General features: G+C 52.5%; 1 protein-coding gene across 1 annotated transcript; it reads right to left on the reverse strand.

Moving 5' to 3' along the window:
- Positions 1-4,874: 4,874 nt before the first annotated feature.
- Positions 4,875-19,750, reverse strand: Cln6 (CLN6 transmembrane ER protein). The gene is given in 8 exon segments (XM_028867076.2): positions 4,875-6,257; positions 8,249-8,371; positions 9,859-9,914; positions 10,678-10,866; positions 11,622-11,720; positions 13,166-13,280; positions 19,611-19,644; positions 19,647-19,750. Coding segments are annotated over 8 exon segments (942 nt in total). The 5' UTR covers positions 19,702-19,750; the 3' UTR covers positions 4,875-5,986.
- Positions 19,751-21,467: the final 1,717 nt, after the last annotated feature.

Consider the following 21,467-nt stretch of genomic DNA (forward strand, 5'->3'; position numbering starts at 1 on the left):
AGGGCTGTCCTGCTAACTCTGGGGGCACATGGGTATGTGGCCTCCTGCTAACTCTGGGGGCACATGGGTATGTGGCCTCCTGCTAACTCTGGGGGCACATGGGTATGTGGCCTCCTGCTAACTCTGGGGACACATGGGTATGTGGTCTGCTAACTCTGGGGGCACACGGGTATATGGTCTCCTGCTAACTCTGGGGGCACACGGGTATGTGGCCTCCTGCTAACTCTGGGGACACATGGGTATGTGGCCTCCTGCTAACTCTGGGGACACATGGGTATGTGGTCTCCTGCTAACTCTGGGGACACATGGGTATGTGGTCTCCTGCTAATCTGGGGCACATGGTATGTGGCCTCCTGCTAACTCTGGGGGCACATGGGTATGTGGTCTGCTAACTCTGGGCACACATGGGTATGTGGTCTGCTAACTCTGGGGGCACATGGGTATGTGGCCTTCTGCTAACTCTGGGGGCACATGGGTATGTGGCCTCCTGCTAACTTGTATGAGGGCACATGGACATGGGGACCTCCCTCTGGTTCTGACCACCTCCATGTGGAATGTTTTTTCTCCCCAAGTTTCTCCTGATTCACCTTTTCACTTAATAGTCTTGAGGTTCCAACTGCACTCTATAGGGTGGTATGGTGGGGGAAACTGGAGGGTGCACCTCAGCGGCCTTAAGAGAGTAAGGCAAGGAGGCAGGACTTTGACAGGTGGGCACAGGCCTCAATCACCTACCTTTGTGAAGGGCCCAAAGACAGGTAAGGCATTTTCTTGGGTTTCAGTAAGTGGGTACTGGGATCAGCCATGTGCCCTAAGAGTGTCCTGACACCTGTCAACAATCCCATTTTTTTTTTGTTGCGTGCGCGAGCCGCACGTGTGTGCGTGCATGTGTGCGTGCATGCGTGTGCATCTATCCTAAATCATTTATTGGCATAAATTTTAGAAACATTACTTACATCATCGGTAATGGAGCTGAATAGTTATGCGCTTTCTCCCACTGGTGTTGGAGAACTGACTGTTAGAACGTTGTAGCCCTTACAGAGACCACAACTCTTTGTGGCCAGCAGATGGCAGCCCACGCATCTCCCAGCGCTGATGAACTGGTTTGGCTGGGTGCTGGGGTTTGTTCTGGTAATTGATTTATGGAGTGGGTCATTGAGGAGAACCTCAAGAATTTGTACATGAATCCTTCCACCCAGTAAGAATTCAGGCCTCAAAGCTCCGCAGTAGAGTCCAGCTCTCTCAACAAGACTGAAGGGTGGGCAATCCAGCTGGTGAACACCATGATGGTCGGGCCTGCCTCTAAGGAACTGGGTGTCTGCAGCCTCCCCTGTGGACATGAAGTCCTGCATCTGATGAAATTTTGCCTAGCCTCGTAAAGCAGCCTGTTTGCTTTACCTGGCCAGGTGGGGTGGGGAACCCTGTGTAGCACTGAGTTAGCAGCAACCCCTGAAGAAAGTGCTTCCTGTCAGACCTCTTCTTCCTCTAGAGCAGTGGTTCTCACCCTTCCTAATGCTGCCACCCTTAATACAGTTCCTCATGTTGTGGTGACCCCCAAGCATAAAATTATTTTTGTTGCTACTTCATAACTAATTTTGCTAGTGTTATGAATCATAATGTAACTATCTGATATTCAGGATATTTGTGACCCTTGTGAAAGCCATAAGATCCTCAAAGGGGTCGCAACCTTCAGGTTGAGAATTGCTGCTTTATAGTCTGTACTCATATGTACCTACCTTGACTCACCTGAGGGCTGCCACCAGACAGAAAAGCGCTTTTTTTTAAAAAAAAATTTATAATTATGTGTATGTTTGCATGTCTGTGTGTTCATGTGAGTACAGGAGCCCACAGAGGCCAGGAAAGGAAGTTGGAGCCCCTGTAGCTGGAATTACAGGCAGTTGTGAGCCACTCTAGGTAGATTCTGGGAACCAAATTCAGGTCCTCTGCAAATTCAGGTGCTCAGGGAGTCATCTGTCTCTCCAGCAGCCATTTGTTGTTTTGAGACAGATCTCGTGGCCCAGGCTGCCCTCAAAGTCACTATACAATTGAGGATGACTTGGAATTCTTGCTCCTCCTCCTCCCTCCACCTCCCAAGTAAACGTCAGGTATTTGCAGCCACACCCACCTCCCTGTTTGTAGGTGGTGAGGATGTCTCATGCTGGTTTAAAGGACCTGCTCCAAGGCTGGGACTACATATGGGCTCATGGTCTATGCCCACCGGGCTACACTGTACTCTGCATGTGACTCTTCATGTCAAAAGGAACAGAAAACCACTCCAGTACCACTTGGGGCTGAATTTATTCACTTTATTCTTGAAACATGGCCCTCCTGGCTAGGGGCTGGCACCTCCCCTGGGCATCACCGACTTCTGTTGGGTCCCTTCCCTCTTTTTACCACCCTGGACTAAGCCCCTTCCCTGTGGAAGGGGCTTCAGGCAAGTGGCACCTCCTCCCCTCCGGAATGTCTTAGAAAGATTATGTAGGGGCCGGGCAGTGGTGGAGCATGCCTTTAACTCCAGCACTCGGGAGACAGTAGCAGGCGGATCTCTGTGAGTTCGAGGCCAGCCTGGTCTATGGAGCGAGTTCCAAGACAGGCTCCAAAGCTAGAAACACCCTGTCTCAAGCATGCAAGCCCTGGGTTTGACCCACAGCACTGCATGAATCAGACACACATGCCTGTAACCCCAGTAGAGAATAAAGGCAGGAGGATCAGAAGTTCAGTTCCACCCTGGGCTACTGAGTGAGTTCAAAGCCAGCCTGTACCATGGAAGACTCAGTCCCTGACCCCAGCCCTGTCTTCCTATATCCTGCCCTTGAAAGGGATGCAGACAGCGAGATCTTCCTCTTGACACTTTCTTATGGAGCTGTGTTCCTCAGCCAAGCTCTTAGCCAAGGCCCCTTCCTTTCACACAGGTGGGAGCTGATAGGGCAGTCCTTAGCCCTCCCCCCTCCAGGAGAGTGAGTCTTGGCAGGCTTCCTGTGTGCCTGCTGGGTAAAGCGTGGAAGGGCAAGAAGGCCTTCTGACTTTGCTCTCCTCACCTCCATTCTATGTGCCTTTTTGTTTCAGGCCTCTCCCGGACTAACTATTGTCCCCAGAATCCATGTCCACCTAGAGCCAAGGGACTTAATCTGACTTAAGCAGGTCTGTGGATTAAACTGAGATGAGGTCCTCCCAAGTGAGTGGGGTAGGTCCTAACTCAAGGAAGGGGGTTCAGACACTACACAGGGTGGGCCCACAGCCCAGAACACCCAGGATAGATAGCCTGAGTCCCACCATAGGCTGGAAGAGGCAGAGAAGCATCCTCTAGAGCCTGTGGGGACAGCCTCTGAGTCAACGCCTCACCCTCAGAAGCGAGCGGATGAACAGCGGCTGTTCTCGACCTCACGGTGTTCACGGCACCATGACAGCTGCCTCACAAGGCCACATGGGCTGCGCACTTGCACCTGGGCAGTAAGGAACGAGGGTCTCGTGGATCCCGCTAGGTTCAACCCAGAAGGGGGTCAAGACGCTGTTTCCAGAGGGAACTGGAGCTCAAGTCCAGGGCCACACTGGGCAGCCAGGGCCTGGAGTGGTGGTCCCCAGAGGAGCCTACATCACAGTGGCCTACAGGGCCCGTCCCCAGTGCCTGGTTTCTCCCACAACCTGACTCACTCTGGGACCCAGTTTGCTAGAAGCTTGCTGGTAGAAATCCAGGTAGATGAAGCCAGGCTGCCATCCAGACAGCTTTCCAGCACCACATCGCTAGTCAACTGCCCGAGAGGCACACAGTGGCCCAGGGCTCCAGGAACTTGCTATTCCTAAATACTCATTTTGGTAAATGTTTTTAAATGTTCCCTTAGGGTCAAGGAAACGGCTCAGTCAGTAAAGCACTTGCCTTACAAGCACAAGGACCTGAGTTCTAATCCCAGGACCCACATAAGAAAGGTCAGGGGTGGCACATTTGCAATCTAGGCCTGGGGAGGTGGAGTCTGGATCTCTGCAGCCCACACTGGCCAGTGAAAGACCCTGTCACAAGAACAAGGTGGATAGTGTCCCTAGAGGACTCCTGAGGTTGTCCTCTGGCCTACACACTGCCCACATTCCCACTGTTTTCTTACTAAGGGCTCCCCAAAATGCAAAGTCTTCAGGCCCCACAAATCAGGCCTGTCCCTGCTTATGAGATAGCTGTTTAGACCTGATGATGATAGTCCTGAAATGGTAGAATCCTAGAGGCAGACAAGGAATGTGCTGGGCAGCTGAGGGGACAGACGCATGGATGGAGCCATGGTCCCCATGTCTCTGGTGAGGTGTGGCCAGGCTGAGAACCTTGGCCACCAAGAGTGCAGTCAACTTGCCCGAGGCTCAGGGCCGCCTCCTACAAAATAGCTTCCTGCTGCCTCCCAGCACATGGGATGACTGGAGGAGAACCCCTAGCGACAGGTCTGAGATGCTCTATCCCCCTCCCCCCCTGCAGTGGCCCAGGTTCATCTAAGGACACTGTACTGACTGGGAAGAGATCCTTCTTACCCACAGCCCCAGGAATCTCTAAGTTGGTGGTCCTCATCATTCCTAACGCTGTGACATTTTAATACAGTTCCTCATGTTGTAGGGACCCCCAGCCATAAAATTATTTTTGTTGCTACTTCATACTGTTGCGACTGAGCAGAGTCTCAATTTCTAAGACCATCAGCAATAAGTTTTCTGAAGGTCGCAACCCACAGGTTAAGAGCCACTGCTCTAGGCGAATTGGGGAGGAGGGGGCAGTGAGAGGGCCCTCAAGGCCTGCCCCAAGAGAAAGCCTCTTACCCTGCAGCCTAGGCCCCAGACCAACCAGTCTCTCCCCTTAGTCCAGTGCCTCCCAGCACACTCCCAAAGCTAGAAACAGCCCCCAGCCAGGCTGGGCTCCACATCAGCCTTTATTCAGACCTCTCAGCACTCAGCATGGTCTAGCCAGTAGAAAGACCACAACAAAAGAGAAAATCTGTGGCCCACTGTTCCGAGAGCAACAGAAAAGAATGCATAGGAGTGTCCCAAAGCTCACAGCACAGGCCAATGCTGTCTGCCAACGGGGGTGGTGGTGCCTTGTGCCAAGGAGACCTGTACCTAAACCTGGGAGGAGGCGGGGCTGGGGAGAAGCAGGAGCCACCGTGCTGGGAACAAAGGCACCCAGCAGGTAGGTGGTGAGAGATTCAGGTGGAGATGTGAAATCTTGAGAGAGATTGGGATTTGTAACATCCCAGACCCTTACAACAGGTCTCAGGGAATCTATAAAACAAGGACTTGAGAACTCCACCTTCCATGTAGCTCAAAACCCAGGCCGGGTTTCCAGAGTTCAGCTGACAGTGACCTCTGGCTCCCTGGAGACTGGGTTCTCAGTAGCATGTCAGTGAGGTCCTAGGCTGGACAAGAGTGGGAGGAACATACCCCTCTAGGCTGAGGGTGGGGACGCAGTAACAGACAGAACCACTCTTCCTTGCTGAGGCTACCCCAGGGGAACCAGTAACCCCCAGTCCACAGAGCTACTTGGGGACCACAGGGCCCTCTAGAACAAATGAAGCCCAGATGGAAATACTCTGTTCAAAGCACAGAAGTTGTGACCTAGAAACCTTGGGTCTAGGGGCAGGCAGCTTCAGGGCAAGCCAGCTTCTGGGTGGGTGGCAGAGTCTCCTGCTTCTGCCCTACCCACCCCTCACCTGCATGGCCACCAGAAGACATTTCCGTGTGAGGCCAGCCCAGGCCTGAGAGATAGGAGTGTTACTTAGGCACCCCTAATAGTAGTGAAATACAGGGTAGGGTAGGGCCAGGATCTTGGCCTTCATATACGTCCCCAAACTAAAATTCCATCTGAAGTCCAAAGCAAAAAACCAAACAAAAATCCCGGACCCAAACAGTCGAGTCTCTCAGCAATGAACTCTGCAGAGATATCTGTGCACAGTGCACAGCCCATGTTACCACGATGCACACACACACCCCGGCACAAACACCCACGGCCTGTTGCTCCCAGGGAGCCTCAGTGTTGACTGCTGACATGGAGCGTGTAGAAAGCCCAGGGCTCAGGGACGTAGATGACACCAGGGTACTTCTTTCTGAGTACAGGGTCATTCCACAGCCAAGCAACCCACAGAGCCACCAGCGAGAGGGTGAGGGCGAAGGAAGAGAAGAGGAAGAGGCCGTTGCTGTCCAGGAAGAGGCGCCTGCGCTTCTGGTGCAGGACGAGGGCCAGCATGGCAAAGAAGGTGAAGATGAAGAGCATGAAGATCTGCCCCTCGGTGACCAGGTACCTGGAGAAAGAGGACAGGTGCGGAGATGAAGTGGGTGCCATGGCAACACCATCCTGCCTGGTAGCCAATCAGAATGGCGCCGCTAGTGAGAGGACCCAATGTGCCAGGACGATCTAAACCACAGCCCAGAGGCATCCTATGACTTTAAGTGGTTTAATAATACTCAGCTAGATTGCAGGGCATGGTGGTGCACGCCTTTAGTCCTAGCACGAAGGAGGCAGAGGCAGGCAGATCTTTATGAGTTTGAGGCCAGTACTTAGTTCCAGGACAGCCAGGGCTACATCGACCATGTTTCAAAATAATAATAATAATAATAATAATAAGTAGTAGTAGTAGTAGTAATACTACTACTACTAAATATAACAGTCAGCTAGGTGCGGTGGCTCACACGTTTATGCAGCACCCAGGAGGCAGAGGCAAGAAGGTCTCTGGTTACCACACAGCGAATTCCAAGGCTACATACTGAGACTCAGAAGCTATCTGGCTTTGGTTTCTGGCATTTCTCACATGAGGACACACCCACATGATGGACACTGGCTCTGGAAGAACAAGAGGATGATGCAGTCTTCGCTGGGAACATGTGGATGCATGGCCTCAGTTCCACACTCTGCTACCTGCTTGGTTTCTGGAGGCATCTGAGTTTGGGGATGCCATCCCAATACATGGAGGCCACTGTCATCTCCTTGGCATGCTGCACCCTGGAGCGCAGCGCACCCAGAGGCACTTGGAGGCTTCTGCAGTGTTATCTAGGTCTCTGCCTCTAGAAGTCCTGATGCCCACCCATTCACTTAAGGAACTCCAGCTCCACAGCCTCCTGGCCTGCGACCTTGGGGATGGCATGTGGACTCCTTTGAACGACAACTTCAAGGCTGCTTCCTCTCTTACGGGGGAAACATAAACAGCCCCACCTCTCAAGGTGTCTGACAGGGGCTGTATACATCTCTCACTTGGAAACGCATATTGTTCAGGGAATGGTGTGTGGTGAATCTACCGCTGTTGCACTAACGTGTCAAGGGAGGACTGTGGCAGTCAACATGCCCAGGTCGAGCTCTTTCTCCCTGGTATAAATGCTGCTATCCCTCGTCTCATCCTCCGAGAGAGCACAGGTTAGCCCTAGTGGGCCCTCTTGCAGGCTGGACAGGTCCTGGAAGTAGCTAGAGCTGGCCCAGGGAGGAAGGGATTTTCTTATGTAGAGGGGGCTCCCCATCCAAGGAGGCCCAACTGTGCTGGGACCTTCCTGTAATCCCAGTCCTCTGGGCGTGTGAGAGAGAGCTGCCTCCGAAGAAGCAATGGGAAGATAAGGGTCTGCCTGAGGTCTGAGAGGGGAGTCCAGAGTAGGGGAAGGGACCTCAGGAGAACAAAGGAGGCAGAGAGGCAGGGCTAGGCTGAGAATGTCCCTGGTCTGTCCCTGGTCCCTGTCATCTTGTCACCATGGTGCTCGTCTCTCCCCACTGGATCCCAACATCTCCTGCGAGGGGGACGGGCAGGTATAACTTCCATTATTGAGGTAAACTGAGGCTCAGGAGGATTCACAAGGCATGAAGCTAGAGGTAGACGCCTGGCCTCAAGGCAGCTCTGATGTGCTGGGAGGTAGGGTACAGAGGATAGCCCCAACTCTCTCCGTCTACTTAGCTGAGCATCACGGTAACAGAGAAGCCACTACAAGGCACAGCCCTCTACCCAGGAGGAAGCAGAGGCCTGGGGATAGCAAGTCTTACCTGGGGTCACACTGCAGGTCTCTAGTCAAACGTGATTTTTTTTTTCCTTTCTCTCTTTTTGAGGCAGGATCCATGTAGCCCAACATGGCCTCAAACTCATTATGTAGCCATTGCTTACTTTGGATTCCTGATCCTCCTGCCTCCACCTCCCAAGTGCTGGGATTTACAGAAGTGGGTCACCACACCCAGCACTGTTTACGTGTGGATTTTACTGTGGTGGCTCATTCCGTGTCTGTACCCTCTGTCCCACCCCAAATGTCAGTGTCCACTCACCAGTAGTACAGGCCACTGGGCACTACCAGGAGCAGGGCTGGCCCTGGCATGTGGCTCTCAGCCTTGGAGGTGGTGAAACAGCCACTGAAGTACATGAAGAGGATGAGGAAGAAGGGGATGTACCTGGGACGGAGAGGCGACAGTTTAAAACCTGACAGGGGGTGGGGGGGTCCCATCATCTCTCCACTGGTCCCTTGCATTGTCACAGAGGGTGTTGTAAAACCCTTGGCATGGGTTAGGCACACCCTTCTACATTCAGCCTTTCCTGCCCTGGGAGTCCAGGCGGGAGGAACAGAAACCAAAAGGTGAGGCTCACACAAAGAAGGGTCCGGGTTTCCTTGTGTTAAGTACTAATGTGAAGGGCGTGGGTGCCATGGCAACTGCACCCTGCCAGGATTCCCTCTCTGGACCTGGTGCCCACCCTGTCCTTCATTCCACATGGAGATTAGGGGATGTGGGGCTGTCTCGCCTATGTGACTTAGACACCAGCAGGTCCAGTACCACACTAACCTGGACATGGGGTGCCCAGCAGGGCTGAAGTCAGAGAGAACATAGTTCTGGGAGATCCCGAGGAGGGAGGTGGAGCCCTTCATTCACACTTAGCCAACAATCCCCACCTCATCCAAGAGTACAGCTTCTCTCCTCCCCACACAGGGGCTTCCTTTCTCCTTCCAGTACACACACACGCACATGCACACTCTTGTACACAAACCCTTTTCTGTCATGACACCCCCACCCTCCAATACTCAGTCCACTCCCCCAACCTCTCCTGAATTCCCAGGCCTGTTCCACCTCCTCCTCCTTTTCCAACTTCTGGCAGAGTCAGGAAGAGCTGGCAAGAGCCTGTGCAGGGGTCCCCTATCGCCCTCCAAACCAGAAGGATCAACCTCCTCAACCTCAGACAGACCCACAGACAGTGGTGTGGGGCATGTGCTGAGGGAAGCGCCTCAGTCCAGGTGAGGCTCCTGGGTGCAGGGCTAGCCCCTCACCTCCCAGCTGACGAGTGTTCTCTTCTCGCCGGCTCTAGTTTATCCAGTGTAGGATGAGGGGTGGCAGAGAAAGCCTCCGTATCTGAGCTCTCAGTCTCTGGTTCTGACTCCACATTTCTGAGACTTTCCTCAAAGTGGCAGTGGCGGCAGTGGTGGGGGTGGGGTGGGGATATTCCCTGGGGAGTTCCAAGATGGGGAACACAAATTGTGCCACCCAAACCTGGCCCTACTGGTTCTTATCAACTTCCTACATCCCATCTGTCTCCTGCATCCAACGGGCAACCATCTAGTCACTAGATTCTAGGGTGTTTGTTTATCAGGGCTACAGCCGTCCCTCCCTCCCCAGCCCCAGGCTCAGACATGGCTAAGGTGGACAAACACCTGCTTGCTGCCCTCTAGTGGCTACCGTGGGAACTTCAGTTAGGGAGGAGGCCACCCGAAAGCAACTGGGTCTCCCTGGCACGCTGACCAGGGGTCCCCCACAGCGCCTTCGCTGAGAAGAGAATTCCATTCCTGATGCTCCGTTTGATTCTTAGAGACCCGGGGTCCAGGGAGCCTTGTTCAGTGTCTCCTGGTGCCTGGGCCCTGGACGGAACACAGCCCAGTCAGCCCCTCACTCACCACATGGAGTGGCCCAGGTACTCGTCATAGTAGTAGAGCAGCTCGAAGGAGTCGATCTGAGAAGGCATAGGGGTGGCAGAGTGAGAGGGGCTGGACCTGAAACACCACCTCCCACACACCATTCTCATTCCCTCCCCAGGGTACCAGAGGGGCACGGGGAGCCAGCCACTGTACCACGGTTTTGTTTGTTTTTTGGTGATAGTCTCACTATATAAACCAGGCTGTTGCACTATATAAACCAGGCTGGCTTGAACCACTATATAAACCAGGCTGGCTTGAACCACTATATAAACCAGGCTGGTCTTGAACCACTATATAAACCAGGCTGGCTTGAACTATATAAACATGCTAACCACTATAAACCAGGCTGGTCTTGAACTACTATATAAACCAGGCTGGCTTTGAACCACTATATAAACCAGGCTGGCCTTGAACCACTATATAAACCAGGCTGGTCTTGAACCACTATATAAACCAGGCTGTCTTGAACTTGTAGCAATCCTCTTCTCTTTCCCTCCTGAGTGCTGGGGTTCCAGACATGCACCCCACATTCAGACAGATACTGTGTCCCTTTACAATCTAGGAGCATACTAATTTGGGTAGGCAACAGTGCCCTCATTTAGATACATGCTTGTAATTCCAGCACTCCAGGAGGCAGAGGCAGGAGGATCAGAAGTTCAAGGTTATCCTTGGCTACTTACAGAATTTGTGGTCAGCCTGGGCTACATGAGACATGACTGGCTGGGGAGCCTTTTTAGTCTCCAAGTACAGACACCCAGTAGGGCAGCCTTGGGAGAGTGGGTGGGGGAAGAGCCTCACCAGCGTCTCTGGCTTGAGGTTCTTGATGATGGGGTTCTCTCTGACGGACAGGTGGTGCTGGTACCCACTGAAGAGCAGGCGGTGGTTGACGGAGTCGCCCACCAGGTGGATGCTGGCTCCCATGATGAAGGTGATGATACTGACGTAGATTATAGACCGCGGCAGCGTGCGGGGGGACCGCTCGATGAGCTGAGGTTCAGAATGAGGTCCATGGCATGTCTCACACTCCATCACAATGTGTGAAAACCTCTGCCTCCCTTCCCCCAGAAAAGTGGGATAGAAAGTCCCTCTGGGGGTTATGGGTTCCTTAGTAGGACAGCCTAGCTCCAGACCATGGCACGGTGTAAGTCCAGCAGGGTCTGCTGAAGGACACCCTTCTTCAGGAAGATCAGATGAGGGTGGGGGATGGGGGCAGTGTGATACCAGACCTTCAAGGCAGGAGTCCTGACCAGGCCAGACCCTTCCACTACCTCAGGGTGTCCCATGTGTGCTCTTGGGGGGGCCAGCAAGCTGAAGGGGTCTGCTTCCCAAGTGACAGGTCCCCAGTAAACAGAAAGAAAATGTCAAGGAGTCCAGAATGGGGTGGGCGTTCTAAAACCACAGTTCTGAAGTGATGCTTCTCCTACTTTTAGAGATTTGAAATTTCTTTCATTTTTAATTTTTGAAGAAACACTTTCCATTTATTGTGTGAGTGTATATATATGTAGGTAGACATGTAAAGGTCAGAGGATAATTTGTGGAAGTCATTTCTTATCATGTGGGGATAAAATGTAGGATTGGCAGTCAGCAGCCTGACCCACTGAACCAGCTCACCAGCTCGTGGAGAGAGAGAGAGAGAGAGAGAGAGAGAGAGAGAGAGAGAGGGAGAGAGAGAGAGAGAGAGAGAACGAACACGCGCGCCTCTGTTACCAGAGAGGATGGGAGGGAGACAGGCCAGTCTGTACCTTGAGCAGAAGGAAGGGCGTGATGACATTGTAGGCCATGTGGAAGTAGTCCCCGACACTCGGCTTGTTGAGAGGGAACCACTGGAGCGGGAACACCAACTGGGAAAGAGGGCATGGGCTCACAGGAAGGCCTGCAGGCCACTGGACACCAGCCCCCTCACACACTGAGCTCCTCCTGTGTTCTCTTGGAAGCCCTAGGCCAAAGGGACTGCCAGAGAGAGAAACTGAGTCCTGTAGACAGTAAATGGACTGTTCCTAGTCATATTTGATACACAGATATCCAGGGAGTGTCTTAGGCTCTCTACATAACAGTACTCTACAGAAGAGTACTTTTTTACTGTTTTATATTTTATTTACTCTTTTATCTTAGGACAAAACACATTTACAATCTAAAATCTTTCCTAATTTGAAAAAGGTCCTTTCTCCTTTAATCTTTTTTTAAACCAAAAATATTCTATCATATTTACATCTTTTTTATTCTGCTGAATGGGGACAGCAGGATGGGCCTTCTGAACTTTTCATGGTGTGGTCTTACTTCCTTGATTAGGTTTGTTTCAAGGCATTTTGTTTTATTTTTCAGGCTTCTGTGGGATGGAACAGGGTTGTCTCCGGATTTCCTTCTCAGTCTGTATCTGGTATGGAGGAAGGCTGTGGTAACTGTGGTAACTGTGGTAACTGTGGTAACTGAGGCCTGCCTCTTTGCTGGAAGTGTTCAGCACTTAGGTTTCTTTTGTCTTGTGACAGGGTCTTACCATGGAGCTCTGACAGGCCATGATATCACATGTTTACCATGGGAGGCTAAGTTGCCATTAATAGAAACAGCAATTTGCATATATTGCTCTAGAGCAGTGGTTCTCACCCTTCCTAATGCCCTTCACTACAGCTCCTCATGTTGTGGTCACCCCAACCATAACATCATTTTCATTGCTACTTCAGAACTGTAATCTTGCTGTTATGAATTATAATGTAAATATTTCTGGAGATAGAAGTTTGCCAACGGGGTCACGATCCACAGGTTGAGAACCACTGCTATAGAGATACATTCTAACGTAAAACAATCAAGGTGCAGAGATATATAAGGTGTAAGACAAAATCTTCTTTTGGTTAGAGAAAAAAAAGAACTTCTATATATGTTACATAAACAGAGACAGGAGTGGAGAGTGTGCCCGAGCCTCAGCAAGGTCTAGCACCTCCCTATTTTGAAACTTCTACATTTTTTTTGTTTTTGTTTTTTTGTTTTTTTCTCCAGAGCTGAGGACCGAACCCAGGGCCTTGCACTTGCTAGGCAAGCGCTCTACCACTGAGCTAAATCCCCAACCCGAAAGGTCTACATGTTACTGTCACTACTTGGAAGTGACTTTAGTTTGGTCACTTACCGTATGCAAATGCAGCTGATGGGCTTCTCCAGAGGACAGCACTATCTGTCCCAAGGTAATGAGGGAGGACAGCAACTATGCTCTACCTCATGGGATGACTACTGGGACCCAGCCAGGCTCTCTTACTGGCATGACTGGCCAGTCACACGGACTCAGCCTCACACTTACCATGGCAATGGGGCGGCCGAAGTCCAGAACCCAGTTCTGCAGTGTGAAGTACAACCAGAGGTCCAAGTGGAAGGGAGCTGTGCGCTCTGTCTCCTCAGCCTTCACGGAGCCATGCCTGGCAAGGAACAAGACGAGAGTCAGCCCTCTCTCCCCGCTTCGCCATCAACCCAAGAGAAAGACAAAGAGGTCCAGGCACGGGAAGGCAGGACATGCGTGTTATCTAGGGAAAGGAAACCCAGAGTCTAGTCAAGAGGACAGTGGATTTCAGTTGTCCTAACTTCTTTGTGACTCGGGAAGAAACTGACCCATGGGTGAAGTAACATCAAGCTTCCATTATAAAATGATGGGGAAATAAAACAAGGCAAAACAGGAAAGATGAATGAAAACTGTCAAACATGATGGACAGAGGCAGACAACCTTCACGAAGCACCCACTGTCCCCCCAGGCACCATGGGATGCTATCTGTTGTGTGAGCTCACTTCTTTATTTGTTATGAATTAATTTTTAAGAGACATGAATATGCACCTCTGTATGTGCACAGAGTGCAGGTGCCTTGAGATGGCCAGATCTCTGGGAGTGACAGGCGGTTGTGCGCCGCCCGACATGGGTGCTGGGAACCGAACTCTGGTCTTCTGCAATTGCAGAGCACACTCAAACCACTGAGCCACCTCGCCAGCCCCTAGTCGATTAATCTGTGTGTGAATGATGCTGGGGAGGGAACCCAGGGCCTTGCACATGGTAAGCCTGTGTTCCACCACTGAGCTACACCCCGTCACTCACTCGATTCCTTTAGTTAGTCCTCACGGAAACTCGCCGAGATCTCATTGTTGCCTTCATTTTATAAATTGGAGGTAAAGGGTCCAACAGACTAAGTTTCTTGCCCAGGACTAGAATCTAAATGATTAGGCCTCAAGAGTTTGTTTGTTTGGGGGGGGGCGTTCAAGACACGGTTTCGCTGTGTAGCTTTGTGCCTTTCCTGGAACTCACTCTGTAGCCCAAGCTGGCTTCGAACTCACAGAGATCCACCTGACTCTGCCTCCTGAGCGCTGGGATTAAAGGTGTGTGCTACCACCTCCTGGCTGAGTTTATTTATTTATGTTTTTTTCAACTCAGGGTTCCCTTCTAGGCTGTTCTAGAACTTGCTATGTAGACCAGGGATCTGCCTGCCTCTGCCTCCTGAGTGATGGGATTAAAGGCATGCGCCACCAGGGCTGGCTCAGTTTTTTTTTTTTTTTTTTTTTTTTTTAATCTCTATCTCACAGTGTGTCCATGGTGATTGGTTCCTGAGAACAATCATGGTTCTCTAACAGGGACCGGGGGGTGGGAGCAGAGCCTCCCTCCACCTTGGCTCTTCAGCTGTGTGGAGGTGCCTGGGGCCGCTGGAATATTACATTCCTTACCAGTCCACACCAGAGCCTGAGAAAGAAGCCAGCAGGGCCATAGTGGTGTAAGAAACATACCACGGACGCACAAAGTCCCTCTCACAAAGCAGTTGGTTCCCTGCTGTTCACAGATGCTCTGAAGTTCAAGGGCATTGCTACTTCCTATGGGAGGGCTTCTCTGAGAAAGCTTTTCCCAGCCCACACTAGTCCTACAGGGAACAAGCATTTCCTCACGGACTCAGGCCAGTCATGGCAGCGTGGGCCTGGGGTTGGGTTCTTCCATCTAAGCCCTCAGGAGGGGAGACTTTTTAAAAAATTAAATAGCTTAGTGGTGGTGGTATATGCCTCAAATCCAGGGTGGGGGAGCAGAGGCGTGGGGGAGCAGAGGCCAGCCTGGTCAACAGAGTGAGTTCCAGGACAGCCAGGGCTACACGGAGAAACCCTATCACAAAAAAAAAAAAAAAAAAAAAAAAAAAAAAAAAAAAAAAAAAAAAAAAAAAAAAAAAAAAAAAAAAAAAAAAAAAAAAAAAAAATAAATAAATAAATAAATTAAAATAGTTATTTATTTGAGTGTGTGAGCATGTGCACATGCCATGCATGTGGAGGATAAAAGGTTGTGTTCAAGGCTGCTCTCTTTTCCATCATGTGGGTCCTGGGATCAAACCCAGGTCTTCAGGTTTAGTGGTTGCCTTAACTCACAAAGCCCTATCAGCAGCCCCAAAGGGGAGAGCATTAAGGTTCCCCGACTCTGTAACCTCTTCATTAGAGTCGGATCCTCTTACAGCATGCTTACCACCCAGAGACAAGACAGTACTAACTCCTAAGATGATGGGGAGAGCCTCATCTTGTGTATGTGGTCAAACCAGACCGGGTCCCTGGCCTCCAGAGTTGTCAGCTCTTGTCCCTGGCTCAGGCTGACTTAAAACCATCACCACAGCCCGTGTTCCGTATCCCTCCCCTATGGGCCCACATGAGCTGGGCAGCACCAGGAAGGCGGTCCTCGGTCACATGCTGACTTCCATAATTTGCTGGGATCCTCAGCTAATTAGCTGATGCTAATCCCAAAGATGAATAGACAGATCAAGCCACCGGGGCCTGAGAGTCAGGCCCGTGGGGGTCTGTGATCCTATAAGAAGGCAAGGCAGGTAGAGTAGGCATCCCCCCAAGTCAATACAGCCTTCCTGTCCCCAACTCAGTGCTCCCCCACCACACACTGATCACCAACTCCGCATGATGCTACAGCTGTACCTGTGCCATCTCAGCTGCCCCAGGCATCAGAGGCAGGAGCTGGCCCCCCACTGCTTTCAGATGAAGATGCCAAGGCTCAGCGGTGAGCGGTCAGTCACCGTCACCCACGTCACCCACTTAGTAAAGAGCTGCTGTGACTACGACTTTTACCACCTGTTTCCGGACTCTTACTTCTTCCCAAAAGGTAGTGTTTCATTAGCCACAGGGAGGCCTTGGCGACTGGGGGATGAGCTCCTTCCGATGCTGGCTCTCTGGGATGCAAGCCCCAAGGCTGACTGTGGCCAAGGTTCCATCCTCCAGAGACAGCCAAGAGAAAAAGAAAGGGCCTCAAAGAAAGGGTGTGTGTGTGTGTGTGTGTGTGTGTGTGTGTGTGTGTGTGTGTGCGCGCGCATGCATGCATGCATGCATGCATGCAGAGTGTTCATGTGTCACATGGCAGGCTGCCTCAGACCATATGAACTGGCACCTTCTCTTTGTTGGGGGTGCTGAGCTCACACTGACTGACACCCAAATGCAGGAGTTCTGGCTAGCACAGAACTCAAGCCAGGGTCTCTGTGCTCTTAACCACCTACTGTTCTGATTACTGTATATTACTGATTACTATGTGTTACTGTAATAAGCCAGCTGACATTTGAGGTCAAACTAGAAAAGGACCAGTGTAGCCAGGAACAACATGAAGAACCTGCAGAACGGAAGGGAGCTTTAAGGCAGGGATGGGCACTTTCCACCAGGAAGAAAAGCTGCCTGTGAGCAGGAGGGAAAGGCCTGGGGGGAGGGAGGGGAGCACCGAAGAAACCCCAGGCCTGTGAGGGACAAACCGGCAGGGGCTGGCCAGGCCTAAGACAGGGCAGATATGCAAGTTAGCTATGCAGACTGCTCAGAGTTGGGTGACAGCGCCCCCATGGAGTCCCTGTTCTCCTCAAACAAGCAGTGAGGAAGGATTAGGAGGGAGGAGCCGAGTGCCCTCAGTGTTCCATTCTGAACCCTCCAACTCAGACAGAGCTGTGATGTTCAGTCCAAAGAATAAAGGGGTTTGGGAAGCCCATGGGGAGGGAGGTACTTGGTGCACGCCTCTAGAATCTACTGGCTCACAGTAGAGGCTCAGTGACGATTTCTTCCTCTACCCCAGGAAGCACTTCCATCCATGGGAACCCCGACATTAGTCCAGCCTAGTTTAGAAGGGCAGGTGGGGAAACAGGTAGCAACAGGGAAGACAGCAGCTTGGGAATCAAGGCTGACAACACAGGGATTTCCAGAATCCTGGCTCTGCTTTGCAAGGTCTCTCTCCTCTCTCTCCTTCCTCCCCCTCCTCTCTCTCTCCTTCCCTCACTCCGTGTTTTGTTGTGTGTGTGTGAGTGCTTTTCCTCACAACAGTAAAAGCCTTCCTTTACCAACAGTCAATAAACAAAAGACTGACCAATATCTAATTTCTTTTGTTGGGGCTGACTGTGAAGGCAGATCACACAGGGTAAGGATGTCTCCCCTCAACATGGTCCTGAGGATGAGTGATCTCAAGCCTGTCCCAAGTTCCTGATTCCAGACTTCCCAGGCTGAGCCCCGCAGGCCATGCTGGTCCTGGGTCCCCATGGGGAGCAATCGCGGGCAGAACTGAGGAGTGTGCGCGGTGAGAGCACAATGCCGGGTAACCTGAGGCGAGCCGCCCGCCCGTCTTTGCTCCTGCCCCTCCACAGCTTCCCCAGGCTGCCACTTGGGGAAACTGACACCACGACAGCTGGGCAGCCAGTGAGCCCAGCGGCTTCTGCAACCCTGGATGGCAGGGAAGAAAAGGGCTTGTCTGAGAGGTAAAGGAAGTGTGAATGGGGATAGAAAGAGACTGACTCTGGGCTCTTTATGAAGGACGAGGAAATACCAGACATGAAGAGACACTTGAATGAAAAATGAGGAAATGCAGACGAACAAGAACAAGGAGAAAAAGAAAGATAACCAAGAGCAAGTGGTGGTGGCGGCACACACCTTTACTCCAGCACTCGGGAGGCAGTGAAAGGCAGATCTCTGTGAGTTCGAGGCCAGCCTGGTCTACAGAGTGAGTTCCAGGACAGCTAGAGCTACCCTGTCTCAAAACAGAAAACGAGAGACAGCTTAAATAGTGTAAGCATTGTATACTGACTTCCAGGGTTCAGACTTAATCCAGAGATAACAGGTAGAAAACACCTGTGCCAGCCCCCAATGTGGAAGATAAGGTTGACCTCCTTAGTACCGTGGGCAGCACAAGGCATACTAGAGGCGCTTACTAAATGCGTGCTGAAGTTGTGGGATGTTTCTGACCGGTAAAACAGTCTGAGCCTCCATCTGATCAGGCTCCTCAGCCTGCTCTGGACCTATTTCCTTATCAAGGGAGATGATGAAGTAATATTTTTAAAAAGTAAAAGGACTGCAAAGTGACATGATGTTCAGTCGTGTGTCTACAAACAAATCTGCCCCCGTGCAGACATGACCCAGCACATACAAACTCAGATGGCGTCTGTGTTACCTGCCATGGAACTATTACCAGGCACAAAACTGCACATGCTCAGAAAACTGGCTTCCAAGTCGAAAGGCAAACAGTCCACACATTCTTCGGGAACAATGCAAGAGCTAACCTCAGCCCAGCCCCCCAAACTTCTCCCACCATCCCAGAGCACACCAGGAACTTCCGAAAATTCACATGGACCACACTAGTGCTCAAAACTCTTCCATGGCTCTTTGGTACCTATGGGACAGGGGAGTATACACCCCACCCCACCCCCGTGAGACAGGGTTTCTCTGTGTAGTTTTGGTGCCTGTCCTGGATCTCGCTCTGTAGACCAGGCTGGCCTCGAACTCACAGAGATCTGCCTGGCTCTGCCTCCCGAGTGCTGGGATTAAAGGCGTGCAAGTGTATACATTTTAAACAGGTCATTTAGGATGAGGAAGTAAGGGCCTACTGCTCAAGAAGTGAGCAATCTCCTTTCAGGACTGTTCCCATCCAGAGTACCTACCTCCTCAAACTTCAGACTCTAGGGCCTTCTCATTTAACTCTGGGGCATTTAGGGCACTTCAAGTCACCAGCCCCCTGTCATTTTTCTTACAGCTGTGACTTGTCCACACCAATATACTCCTTGCCTTTCCTCACATTCTTCCACCGGCTACCATAACCAGTTTCTGCGGTGCCGGGGATTGAACCCAGGGCTTCCTGCATACTATGCAGACACTACCAACTAAACTACATTCCCCCAGAAACCTGCCTCTACCTCCTGAGCGCTGGGATTAAAGACACAGCCACCATGCCCGACCTCACAAGCCTTAAGTGTTCTCTGCAAAGTCCCGTACTGCTCAACTCCTCCAGAAAGCCCTCCAGGGTTAGCTGTCACCTGAGTGGGCTCCGACTTTCCTGTTTCCCACCTGGGACAGTGCTAGGCACACGCACGACAGACGCTTAATCAACATAGGTGACACGCGAGGCATGCTTACGGTCAGTGTCGGTAAAGCGGACGGAGGCAGACTGGAGGGAAATAGCAAAGGGCGGGTTTTGTGCCTCTGGCTCTGCCCCGCCCAGCCGGCTAAACCCCAAACATCTCCCCTCATTCCGAATGGGAGCGTGCCACTTCCCGCTGTTCCCGGTTACCGGCTCACTTTCCTGGGCCCCCGAGCCTCCTGAGTCACAGTCCTGCCCAGAGCAGGAGGCTTCCGCAAACTTGCAAGAGGCGCGGGGACTCAGCAGAGCTGGCCGGGGTGACCTCCGAGCAGCCGGCCCCTGCGGTTCCCCCGACCCCGGCGAGGTCTCTCAAACTCTGGGGCCCCCCCGCACGGCCTTCCCGTCCCCGCTCCGCCCGCACCTGGCCTGCACGAACGCGCCGCCAGGGCCGCCGCCGCTCCCGGGAGCTGCCGCCGCCGCGCCACCGCCTCCATGGCCACCCCGCTCGGCATCGCCTTCCTGGAGCAGAGACGACTGCGCCGGCCGCGCGGGGAAGACCGGCCCAGAGGCGAGCGCGGGGCCCCGGGGCGGGGAGGAGCTGGAGGAGGGAGGGGAAAGCGGGAGGAGGGAGCAAGGGAGGAGCTGGAGGAGGGAGGAGAAAGCGGGAGGAGGGAGCAAGGGAGGGACTGGAGGAGGGAGGAGAAAGCGGGAGGAGGGAGCAAGGGAGGGACTGGAGGAGGGAGGAGAAAGCGGGAGGAGGGAGCAAGGAGGGCTGGAGGAGGGAGGGGAAAGCGGGAGGAGGGAGCAAGGGGAGGGACTGGAGGAGGGCGGAGGATGGGGAGGGACTTAGGTAGGGAAGGGAGAGGAGGCTGGTGAGGGATATGTGGGGCGGGGCGGGGCAGAGGGTGGGGGACCACAGACACTGAAGGAGGACGAGAGAAGGAGGAGGACGCAGGAAAAGAGGAGGGAGAACGTAGTGGGAAGGGTGATCTCCACTTGGGAAGGCGGGGCCTAACCTAAGTCCTGGCCGTCTCTTGGGTCTGAGCTGGATCTGCAGAGTGAGGTCACCTGGCGCCTTGGTAGTGGTTGTGTGTGTTGTGTGTGTGAGTGTGTGTGTGTGTGTGTGTGTGTGTGTGGTGTGTGTGTGTGTGTGTGTTTTCTGGGTCCTCTGCTTTTCTGATGGAAGGAAGCCTTGCCTAGCCTGGCTGAGGGTGATGGACAGAGGTGTACTGGGGACCCAAGAGTGGTCAGGAGGCCTAGGGTCTTTTGAGCCCTTCAAGCTGTGCTGAGAACCCTCCTTCCTCGCATTAAAGACTGCTCAATGAACTACCAACTCTGTGCTTTGGTGGGTGAAGAGGGTAGGGCCCCCAAAAGCAGTGAATTTTCTCTTAGTTGGGCTTAATGGAGGTGCAGTGAGGAGGTCCAGAATCCAGTCCTGGCTCTGTCACTGGCCACACTCCTCCCTCATTCACATGTGTTAACAGCTTTGCTGTGAGTTCTGTGCAAGGAGGAACCCATGAGCCCTGTTCAGAAATGCTCCTGTATGTAGGCAATGATAGCGATGGAGGAAGTACCCAGCGGTGTGCGGACGTGGAACCATGGAAGCACAAGAAGGAAATCTTAGCTTTGGCTTTGAACCTCTGAGCTGACAGAGAAGTGTGGACTAGAGGTGGGAAAGAGCTCCAGGCAGAGGGTCTAACCAGAATGGCCCCCACCTACCCACCTCACCTAGCCTCACCCACCCCAAACCCCACACCCCACACCCCTGTCCAGAGACTGGCTGGTTTCTGGAGGAATGGAAAGCCCTGTGAGAGCCACATTGGGCAGGGAAATGAGTGACAGGGGCTGAGGTGGAGAAGGGACAGGTTTAGATCAGACCCCCTCCATCCCGGAGAACCACTGGAAGCAGCTGAGGGTACTGGCAGGAGACTGGCATATATTTGCATTTTAGACATAGCCCATCCACGGAGTCCAGGTGGGTGAGAAGAGGCAGAAGATGGAGATGGAGGGGGTGCAGCCTGCAGGGTACCGAGTTCTGATGAGGGTTCTGGACTGTAGTAATAATGGTGGATGGAGGGAGTGGGGCATGAACAGTGATGTGGGAGGTATCCTCTCTGGCTGGATGCATGGCTGCAAGGGGAGAGAGGAGTTTAGATGCCACCGGGTTCTGTGTCTAAGTGGGGCGAGGGCGGGTGTGGGTTGGAGCAGGTACAGGGTAAATGAGGGGTCATCTTTGGATACATGAAGCTTGAGTTGGGTTGGGGTGCTGTTGGACCCA

Source organism: Peromyscus leucopus, chromosome 7 (genome assembly GCF_004664715.2).
Source record: "Peromyscus leucopus breed LL Stock chromosome 7, UCI_PerLeu_2.1, whole genome shotgun sequence".
NCBI lineage: Eukaryota > Metazoa > Chordata > Mammalia > Rodentia > Cricetidae > Peromyscus > Peromyscus leucopus.